At 33.8% G+C, this 11269-nt stretch overlaps 2 protein-coding genes across 3 annotated transcripts in view; one reads left to right on the forward strand and one right to left on the reverse strand.

Moving 5' to 3' along the window:
* The first annotated feature begins 320 nt into the window (after nt 1–320).
* On the forward strand, nt 321–8514 carry LOC108744090. Its single transcript, XM_018479683.1, has 2 exons — nt 321–535; nt 5918–8514. The coding sequence occupies exons 1-2, from the start codon at nt 340–342 to the stop codon at nt 6970–6972; spliced, it is 1251 nt and encodes a 416-aa protein (XP_018335185.1). The 5' UTR covers nt 321–339; the 3' UTR covers nt 6973–8514.
* A 1646-nt stretch (nt 8515–10160) lies between these two features.
* Nucleotides 10161–11269, reverse strand: part of LOC108744091 (G8 domain-containing protein DDB_G0286311) — a 29452-nt gene continuing 28343 nt past the window's right edge. For both annotated transcript variants that reach the window (XM_018479684.2, XM_018479685.2), the window contains one exon: nt 10161–10858. In XM_018479684.2, coding sequence (XP_018335186.1) covers nt 10503–10858 — 356 coding nt within the window. In that variant the 3' untranslated portion in view covers nt 10161–10502. The remainder of the gene's footprint in view (nt 10859–11269) is intronic.

The raw sequence follows: 11269 nt of genomic DNA on the forward strand, positions 1-11269 counted from the left end.
AAGTGAATAGAAGTGTTGCATCTGTCTGGAAATCATCAATAACTTTCGATATAACACTCGGATGTTTGTCGATCGATAAATTCTCAGACGAGCTATTACTGAAATCTGATTTCGACATTGAGGCATTTTTTTTAAAAAGGGAAAGATATGATAATTCCAGCTTTACACCACATAAAGGAATACGTGTGTAAATAGAGGTTTATTTGATCGAAATTCTCACCATTTGGAAATATTTGTCGTTAGTCTAAATGTACAACCTTTATCGGATTTTTATGAAATTTATCTGAAATCGTTTAAATGTAAAATAGTTGTAATAAAGAAAATTTATTTCTATCCAACATGTTGTTAACGAAAGTGCTTTTTATATTTTCCGCGGTTTCTACATGTTCTTGTTGGTATTATTACCATTACTATTACAATCCGTATGATAAATACTTTAGAGAACCTTACTCGTATTTTAGAAGACAAAATTCCAATTGCGAAAGGTGGTGCTACTCTTACACAACCCCTCACATCCACTGTTGTGTATATAAAGGTAATTTACTATACTTATTTATTCGTTTGTAGTCTTTAATGTATGTATCAGGTTCTATTTTAATGTCTAAAGTTTTTAGTTAGGGTCCCGTACACTACAAATCCAAAAGTGTTTTAAAACAAAACATTTTTAATGCTTGAATTGTAAAAAATGTTTTGAAATATATGATTGAAACGAATATTCTTCAGTTTAAGTGCTTTAATGAATTCAAATACTTTTCATGCTTGAAAATTATATGAAACGTTTGGAAATAAAATATTAAGGCGTAGATAAATTTATAGGAAACCATATGTATACGTATATATATTAAAAAAGTACTACCATCTAAAACATACTTACCTAAGTATGTATGTTTCATTGAGTTAAAGAAAAAATATTTCAGTACATATAAGCAAGAAACTCTTCAATAGTGAAGAGTCGAAATTAATTAATTAATAAACTATAATCTTCATGGATAATAACCACTGAGCAATTGCGAAGAGATAAGATAATTAATAAAATAAGGGAATCGATTTCTAATGCTGACGTTGCTTCAACAAAAAAGTAAACAAAATTGATATTTTCTAAATATTTTTACAATATTATTTTAAATTATTGTTTTGGTATTTTAATAGTTAATATTTTTTGATAATTTAAATGTTACCTTAAATTTTATTTATACTTAAAAATGTAGTTAATCCATATCAATTTATTTAAGTTCACAAATTTCTGATTAATGTAATTATTAAATATTCAAAAGGTACCTATGTATATTTTATTCAACTTTTATTATCCAAAGTGTATCAATAAAGATTAAGTTTTTTAATAATTAAAAATTATTAGTTTTATAAAACATTGCAAAAAAATCAGACACTTGAAGTAGTGGTTTGCAAAACACCTACAAATGTTTAAAAAGTAACCACATGGGTTTAATCATTTGATATGTTTTAATTTAAGACGTTTGTATTTGTAGTGTAATGCGATATCCCATTAGAAAAAAAGTTAGGGCAAAATTTGGGTCAAAGTTATTGGCCAAGATAAAATCATGGGCCTAAATTGGCAAAAAACTCGGGCCAGAAATGGATTGTCCCACATTTAATTTTTGGACCAAATTCGGCCCATGAATAAACCAAATCTGGCTCAATTTTGGCTATTTAGCCCTCCCAATAATGTTTTACAGGATTATATAAAGAAAAGGATTTAGTTTTTTTACATTAAATTTTTATTTATTAATATAAACATTGTCAAATACATTATTTGGTACATTTAAATCAAGTTTGGCCCAATCTTAAATAAAGTCTGTTTTGAATGTACGGTTAATATATGACTGATAAACTTCAGTCCAAGTTGGAAAAAAAAAGAAAATTTTTCTCTAAATTTCGAAACAGCTTATTTTTAATGGGTTCTAAGTTCAGTAAATTAAATAACTATTGATTAACTTAAAATTATTTAAATAAATTCTTGAGACCAATTTTAACTTGGGTAAATCTTGGTCTAATGGCCACACTTTTACCGATATTGGGCAGAATATTAATTTTGGCTAAAAAAAATTTTGCCACACGGGATGATTCCTTGTAAGGATGCTTTAGGATGTTTTGACTTCAGTCATTTAGTTATGACTCATGAGTCATGAGATATTTGCTTCAAAGTCGTTTCTAAAATATTGAATGCGAGATATCTGAAAAAAAAACACTGTATGTGAGGTTTAGTACCAAAAACAGTTTATAAAATAATGAAATGGTAATAAAGGATTTCATTATCAGCCTTTTACTGGTTTCATAACATAAAATTTCAAAATTCAAATAACAATTAGTACTAGTTTAGAAATAATAATTAAAAAATTAGTACTTTTGGATTTTTACTACTTTTCAATTTAACGATTTTTTGTTTTTGACATCTACATGCTTAATATTTTCAAAAAAAGAATTCAAAACTTCCTTATTGTTTCCTTCTAAAAAACAGAGTTATTGTCGTAACAAATAAAGTAACAGAATCATTTAAAGCCGATTCATCATTCTATAGGGACGGTCACGGCCTGATCAAGGTACGATCACGGTCCAGTCAATTTACCGTAGTGTTTGTCTCCAACGATATTTTTATATAAGAGTAAATAACGAAAAAAAATATGTGTAAATAACGGAAAAAAATGTTATTATAAAACTGTACAATTGTCTCCATATACTTTAGAACCATCATCATCATAAGGTCGTGAGTCCTAAGACTGCTTTGACTCTTTCCACTCTTTCCTATCCTGAGCTAGAAAATACCACAAATGGCGCGGTAAACGCCATCTGTAGTACGATGCTACATTTTAGGATTACGTATGCTTCTACCGCGTCTAGCAGTTTCGACAGAATACAGACCCCTTCGAATTATTTTATTCGATTATAGTAACGTGCCTACCACATTGAGGTGAGCTACGCCGGGATTCGTTTCAGCAAGCAGATATCCATATATTTAAATGGACCTTGTTGAAGCATACGTAATCCTATAATGTAGCATCGTACTACAGATGGCGTTTACCGCGCCATTTGTGCTATTTTCTAAAACGCGCTGTTAAGGCAGCAGGTAAAAGTTGGTCTGTGTTCTGTCGGAGCTGACTGCGACACTGATGAGATCCAAGAAGATCGAAATCGCGATCCGCGTCTGGCAGTTTCGACAGAATATAGACCACTTCGAATTATTTTATTCTGTCCTGAGCTAATCGCATTTCCCTTAAACTAGAACAACCCACATGCTTAACCATTTACAAACAGTAATGTAATCTAGGTCTACCTCTACCCCTCCTAACTTCTGCTTCTGCCTCTAATGTGTCTCTGACTAGGCCTTCATACAAGCTATAACTACCTGTTGCTTTTAAGTATCACTCTTGTATCTCTGTAACTCATCCGTACTTTTGTAAGTATATTTAACATTGTCAAAAGCTTTTTTTAAATCTACAAATGTAGACACTTTCCTTTTTCTATCGTTTTCTCTATTGTTACTCGTACAGCTAGAATAAAGCATGAATAAGAATTATTTAAGCAGATGTAACAGTTTTGTGAAATTATATAATAAATCTTTCGATTACATTTTGAAATACTGTCTCTTATCATTTACGCTTATGATTATTTATTTCAGAAGAAGCGATTGATTTTTTTAGTTTAGAATTGGATTACGATAGGTTAGTTTGTTTATTTTAAATAAACGCTAGACACCAAAATTCCACAAAACGTTTAGAAACTTACTAGAAACGCTTTTCGTTGTTAGATATGCTTCCTGTTGGTAACATTCAACTCACCTAGGGTTTTAATGTGTATAAACATTGTAACGGTTGCAACTGTCTCGCAAAAAATCCATTAACAAAAAGTTACATTTACCTTGGTCTATTGCATAAACAATATTTCGAAAAAGACTATGACTGATTTGGGACGTCGATGAGGGAGGGTAGTCATAAACTCCGACAGAATTATTGAGTAATTACTTGACTGTGATTTGATCATAATCGTACCTACATATTGTTTGAATGGTACCATATTTGATCAGATTGTGACCGTTCCTATGTATGAATCAGGCTTTTCCTTCGTATTCACCAGTACATTTTTTAACAATCAGCTATTACTGCTTTTTATCTGTTTAAAAAAAACTTACAATTGTCGATGTTTCGACCATTTTAAATGCATGGCCCTTTGTAAGACAAGACGGTTGGGAGGTATAGTAGATTTCGGATATAACGACGACGAAGGGAATAGTGTAATTTCGTCGTTATATCCGGAAGTCGTTACAGGCAAAGGTAAAGAGGTACAGACACGTAAGTGTAGGTCTCACTATTTTTCAATTTTGAAACGATTTCCGCTTTTTTTTAACAGTAAATGTGCAATTAGGAGTCATATTTATTCAGAAGTTTACTAAACATTTGCTATTCAGAATATCTCTTTGTATCTGGCTAACGTCTATAAAGAAACGGTAAAAGTCACTACACTTACTGACCACCTGTGTGAATGTAAACAAAAGATAAGAAAGCTCTTTGTGTCTTTGGCGTCCGACTCTGGTAGCTATATCTGAATGGGATTACTAGGGATTTTTTACAAATGATTCATTACAAATAGTCACTATACCCGAAGTCGGCTTTACATCCGAAGTCGCCGTAGCCACATGAATGTTGTACTAAAGTATGCTTTAAATTCAAGGGACTTAGATTTAACATCTCTATAGCAAAATGGTCGCTGTAACCAAGGACGTAGTAAATATGAAATAGACCGACTTATGTATCTCAAAACAGAGACTGCTCTGCTTTTTTAATGAAGTTATCAACAAATTCATATTCATGTAATGTATTAAATCTTTCAGACATGTGCATGTGAATTGGACTTCTCTAAAACCAAAATTAGTATATTACTTACAGATGAATCGATCATTAATTTCAACCTTGTCGGACGCTTGTTAATGTATGTTTTTCGTGTGTGTGCCTTGCCTTTCTAACATACGTGTGTTTAATTTGATATTTCAATTTGTATGTTCATCTCCACAGTATATACAATACATATACTTACCATGAGAGGGTTTTTGTTTAACTTTTGTTAATATGTCAATATTTCAATTGTTCACTATTTTGGATTTTGGTTTTATCAGCCATATGTAAATTGCATGCTAATTTTGGTTTTAGAGAAGTCGAATCCACATAAATCATGCACATGTCTGAAAGACTTATTAACACATTAAATACATGTGAATTTTACATTTAAAAACGGACTAGTTTCTGTGTTGAGATACGTTATTGTAATGTTCGTGGGTTTAACAAAATTAACTTCTAAGACTGATAACGACAAAAACTATTTATTTACACTAATTATTGAAGAACTTAAAAACACTATTAAATTATTACTAAACTTAGGTTATGAATTATTCTATTTATTTACACTACTGTTGATATATCACTATTCACTGCTATCACTGTCAATTTATTTCTGGATTCACTTCTGCAACGGTCAATTTATTTCTACTCTCTCGGCGATCGTCTCTTCCTTTAAATACTCTTTTGTTTCCTTTCTGGAACCGTCTAGAAACATCCGGATCGTTTAGTTTTTCTTTGAATTCTTTAACTGTTTTCCCAGAACGCAGGTACGACACACACATTTACAAATACGGTGCACATGAAGAAAAGCGCCCGCGGATAGTCGGCGAATCGACAAGCCGTTCACGCACACGTGTGCCCGATCGCACACAAATACGCTCGTGCTCGCTACATTATATTGCTAGCTATCTTACCTTCAAAAGAACCATATAGTTAAAATGGTCGAAACGTCGACAATTGTAAGCAATAAATGATAAGCAATAATGGCTGATTTATACCTAAATGGTTAATAATAGAAACAGTTGACATTGTTAGTTCTATGACGGTTAAATATGTCCAAAAAATTTCAGAGAGACCCAACACGTGTCCATACGCCATAGTCTACTGTTCCGTACCATTGGCACCAGAGTTTACCGCACATTTTCAATGCAACGGCGACTTTGATTGCCCAGTGGGTTACAAATGTTGCGATGATTCCTGTTTCTCCCATAAGATTTGTAAAAGTCACAACATTGAATGGCTTAGATGGAATACATATTCTCATACGTACAATCACTACCTACCTAGTACTACTCCACCTCTGTCTTATTCACCCAAACAAACCGAAGATGAGAGTGAAGTTTTTAATATCACAGTAACATCACCAATCCCTTCCACTTTAATTACTGAAACTTCTTCAGAAGAATTAACAAAAGTTAATGAAGTGACTTACACAACTTCATATACTACCTCTGATTCGCCACAATTAGAAAGTGTGACCGACGAAATTGCTAATATTGTTGCTGCTGAGAATTTAACCACTTCCGTCTCATCACAATTTGAAAATGTGACAACTCCCGAGGAGGTATTGGATACTAATACCGGGGAGACTTTAACTACCTCTGATTCATCACAAATGGAAAATAAGATAAGTACCACAGAAGTTTTTGATGAAGAGACTTCTACGGTCTCATCTACCAGTACCACACAAAACACTCTCGGAGTGTTATTCTACCTGTTTGGCAAAAAAGAAGCAAAAACTAATGAACCAGATAAAACTGAAGAACCTGCGGAGAACTCTGTTGATATAAAGGAAACGGAAGTAAACGGTGTTAATAATGAAACTAATTCTTCTAAACGTCCTATTTATGAAAGCAGTGAGGATGGACCAGTAATCGAAGGGAGTGGAACTGAATTAGAAGGAAAGGAAACTGAATCAATGAATAAAGAGGGGAGTGGTAATAGTGACGATAAGGAAAGCATTATTACATTTATTGACGATGAAGATATTGAAAGAAAAAGAAGAAGCAATATTGGTAATAGAAATAAAAATAAAGAGGGAAAAAAGAAAATTAGTTTAGATATTAACGGGGATGATAATAATGATACAGAAAATAATGACCTTCTATTTTTTGATAGTATGTAAGTGGGTGGGCGGACATAACGGGGCGACTACCATCTCTCCGATCCTAACATGGGACCATAGCTTCGCTCACAAAAAAATAATAAATTCGTAGTTGTTAATGAAGATGATCTTATTGTACCTCACAAAGTACCTACTAAGCCAAAACCTGGTACTATAAAACCTAGCTTAGTATTTTTCTGACCCTGAACCACAGTACACGCGACGATGGATAACAAAGAAATGAAATTCATGTTGGATTCCATCTAATTTATCTCTTAATTTGCCCAAAATGTAATCAAATATACAACTGTCATTCACGAATATACAAAAAACGTTCCAAACCTTTTTTTAGGTTTGTGTAAATATAATAATATTCTTCATTTTAGAAATATTTTTTGTTGAGCGGATGCAGACTTCTTTTTCGTGATTGCTTATAAAAATATCAACTATTAGCACATGGATTCAATAAAATATCTCCATCTGATGAAGAGAATGTGTTATCATTTGAAGTGAAATCTATGTTAATCTGTCATTTATTTAGAATTAAGTGATACGAGAATGCATAAATCGGATCGAGAGTCGCCGCGTCAATACGATCACACGAGCGCGAGGATCGGAGCAAGGATCAAGGGTACCATGTTTTGATCGGAACGTTGGCCCCAGGCGAAGCTCCTCGTTATGTTCTTACCCTAACAATTTATTATAAGGTCTATGATGTTCAATTTTTATCTTATTTCTAGTTCAATTACGCGACTACGCGTAAGTGACTTTTATTACTATGTACTTATTGTTAGTTAAAATTAATGTGAAAGTGCGGTATTATGTTGAATGATCATCTTACTTTTAAAATATGGAAATACTTATGTTAAAATGATTTATTTGTAATTTTGATTATTTTTATAGAATTAAAGGAATCCGTACAATCTTTAATAAATATGTATGGTAACATTTTCAAACTACAAATGAGACGGTTTTATTCATACTACTCCAGTACCAACTTAAAAAGTGAAAGTCAAATATGGGGTAAATAGTTCCTGCGATGTTAATTGAAGACTATACTTGAGTTTTCCACTGCGTATCCATGATTTTGAATACAATATCGGGGATTATTTAAAATATTACACAATCCTTTAGCTAAATTTCCCTAGAATATTATGCAGGGCCGGAGCTGGGAATGCGTAAATACAACTTGCTTTTGTGAGACCGAGTTGACTCCCAAAGGTAATTAGTTCGGTTTATTTAATGAGTAATTAAGCGCGTAAATACTTATATTTTGTTATATTTCGTTTGCACTAAATTTTCTTCGTAATTGTCTAAAAACCTTTTATTGGTTTCTGTTTGCACACTGAATATTTTTTAGGTTATGCTCTGTATCATCGTCAGTTTTAAGACTGGTTGAACGTACACTTCTACTTTTTCCTATTCGAAGCTAATCTTCGCATTTCCCTATAACTACGGCATCCCACAACTTCCATAATGATCTTTGTTATCCTAATCTTTCGAATAACTCCTCATTTCTAACCTTCTCTGTCCACGGTATTCTTATCATTCGTCTGTAACATTTTGAACGCTTCTAACCTTTTTTTTCCGTCGCACCTACCATTCATGTTTCGCACCCGTACAGCGCTCTACTTGAAGACACACCTTTAACAATTTTTTTTTGAATTTCTAAAAATAAAAAATTAAACATCAATAAATTGAAATAATTTAAGACGGAAGGCAATTAGCAAATTTCTTCTTTTTTTTGTATTTCAAAATTTAAATTCTTAATATTTTTGTCTCTTGCAAGGGCGACAACTACATGTAATAACATTTTTTGCAAAATTTTACTAGTTATATTTTTAATTTTATAGATATTATTAGTAAAACTGTTTGGACAAAGTTGGTCTACGAGGGTGGATTGATAAGTTTCCGGCCTGACCAAGAAAAACAAGGTTTTTAAAAATTTTTTTTTTTTATTTCTCAACATAATCTCCTCCAAGGCTGATACATTTCTCATAGCGGTGTTCCAGTCTATTAATGCCATCTCTATAGACTGATTCGTCAAGCTCCTCAAAATAACCATTTACAGCTTCGATTACTTCTTCATTGTCCGCAAATCTCTTACCGCCAAGCCATTTTTTGAGATTAGGGAACAGAAAATAGTCACTCGGGGCTAGGTCTGGAGAGTAAGGAGGGTGCGGCATCAATTCAAACTTTAGATCGTTGATTTTAGCCGTCGCAACGATTGACGTGTGCGCTGGTGCGTTATCGTGATGAAACAAGATTTTTTTCTTCGCCAGATGAGGTCGTTTAATTTTCACCTCGTGGCTCAAACGTTGCAATAAGTCTGCGTAGTATTGACCAGTGATAGTATTACCCTTTGCAAGGTAATCAATGTATATAATACCTCTTGCATCCCAAAAAACAGTAGCCATAACCTTGTTCGCCGAAAAAATTGTTTTTGCCTTCTTTGGAGTTGGTTCCCCTGGTCCAATCCACTGTTTAGACTGTTCTTTGGTTTCAGGAGTGTAGTGGTGGACCCACGTTTCGTCAACGGTTACGAATCGACGCAAAAATTCGCTTGGATTACGCTTATACAATGACAAATTTGCGGTAGAAATGTTTTTTCGAATCAATTTTTGGTCGACTGTTAGCAAACGCGGCACCCATCTTGCACAGAGCTTTTCCATATGCAAATGTTGGTGCAAAATATGTTGCACACGTTCATATGACATCTTACAGGTCTCAGCTATCTCACGCACTTTCAATCTGCGGTCTCCCAGCACTATTTGATGAATTTTTTCGATCATATCTGGAGTTGTGACCTCAACGGGGCGTCCTGAGCGAGGCCCATCAGAGGTGCTCACACGACCCTTTTTAAACTCGGAAACCCACTGCTTAACGGTTGAATATGACGGGGAGGATGTCCCCAGTGTTGAGTCCATCTCTTTTTTAATTTCCTTCGGCGTTAACCCCTTCAAATAAAAGTATTTGATGACAGCACGATTTTCCTGCTTTTCCATTTTTACGAAAACCACAGAGGCGTCTTGTTCAGCGTGCTGTCAAACCTACACTAGCAAGGAGATCGGGCTGAAACTATAGCTACAAGCTATCCAAGGATGGTACTATAGAATGTCACCTCAAGGTAGGCCTAGTGGCGTCATCTCTTGGTTAGGCCGGAAACTTATCAATCCACCCTCGTAATTTAAACCATAAAACTGAAGACATTGCTTTAAACTAACATTTTTATTTCGTAAAATTATCCATTGCATTTTGTCTTTTGATTAAGAATTACAGTATTACAAAAAAAAACACCTTACAAATCGTCATTCTTAATAAATAACATAACTAACCTAAAATGAAACACTAATAAATAGATATCTCATTAAAAAAAAACTCGTATAGGCATACCAAGATAAGCTGAAATCAAAGTGCAATAACTTATTGTCGAAATTAAAATTACGTAGTATTAAATCTTAAAACGTTCTAGTAAAGTAATAATGCTGATATAACGTTTAGGTGAGGTAAAAAATGCGATCATTTCCCTGAAACAGTCTCTTATAATGTCACTATTCGCTAGGCCGGTCACTACTACTTTGAACTTCCCCCGTAACGTTTGTTACAGTGGTAGAGGGTGTGGTTGAAACTGTGGTAGACGATGCAGTCAATGGTGTAGTCGAAAATGTTATTGATGCTGCGGTCGAGGATGTTACCGATGGTGTGGTCGCAACTGAATGCGTCGTGTTGTCACCAGGAGATGACGTATTGGCTACAACAGTTGACGTTTGATCGATGACGGGGCAAATCTTTTCCGTGCATAAATATCCGGTTCCTTGTCCATTGCAGTAGCATGTGTTACACTCGAGTACAAAAGAATCGGTCGGTGCACAGGGGGTATTCTTTAGATCTTTAATTGGTAAAGCATCTGCAAAAATAGTTATACAATTAAAAAATTAAAGATTTAGATTTCTATTAATGGTCAAAATTTTATGACCACAAAAGCAGGCATAGATTTAATTTAAGGCACGGATGTTTTTGAGGGGGCGGACAATTTTTCGTTATAAATAAAAAACTTGATACAATTTTGTTTTTTTTATTCATGTAATTTAGTTTAGGGTATTTCACTACTTATCCGACCATCATGAAATTTTTTTCACATATTGTCAGGGGTACAGAAAAAGACATAGGGTACCTTTTATCCAGAGATATCGAGACCTTGTCAGGGGTACAGAAAAAGACATAGGGTACCTTTTATCCAGAAAAATCCACACACTCTCAGGGGTACAGAAAAAGACATAGGGTACCTTTTATCCAGAGAAATCCCGACTTTGTCAGG

This window comes from Agrilus planipennis, unplaced genomic scaffold (assembly GCF_000699045.2).
Source record: "Agrilus planipennis isolate EAB-ADULT unplaced genomic scaffold, Apla_2.0 scaffold18, whole genome shotgun sequence".
Taxonomy (NCBI): domain Eukaryota; kingdom Metazoa; phylum Arthropoda; class Insecta; order Coleoptera; family Buprestidae; genus Agrilus; species Agrilus planipennis.

What these genes read in the sequence shown, in the direction of transcription:
- LOC108744090 (XM_018479683.1), top strand. Translation starts at nt 340, where the DNA reads ATGTTGTTAACGAAAGTGCTTTTTATATTTTCCGCGGTTTCTACATGT. An exon ending in CCACTGTTGTGTATATAAAG is followed by an intron (nt 536 to 5,917) that starts GTAATTTACTAT and finishes AAAAAATTTCAG; the next exon opens with AGAGACCCAACACGTGTCCA.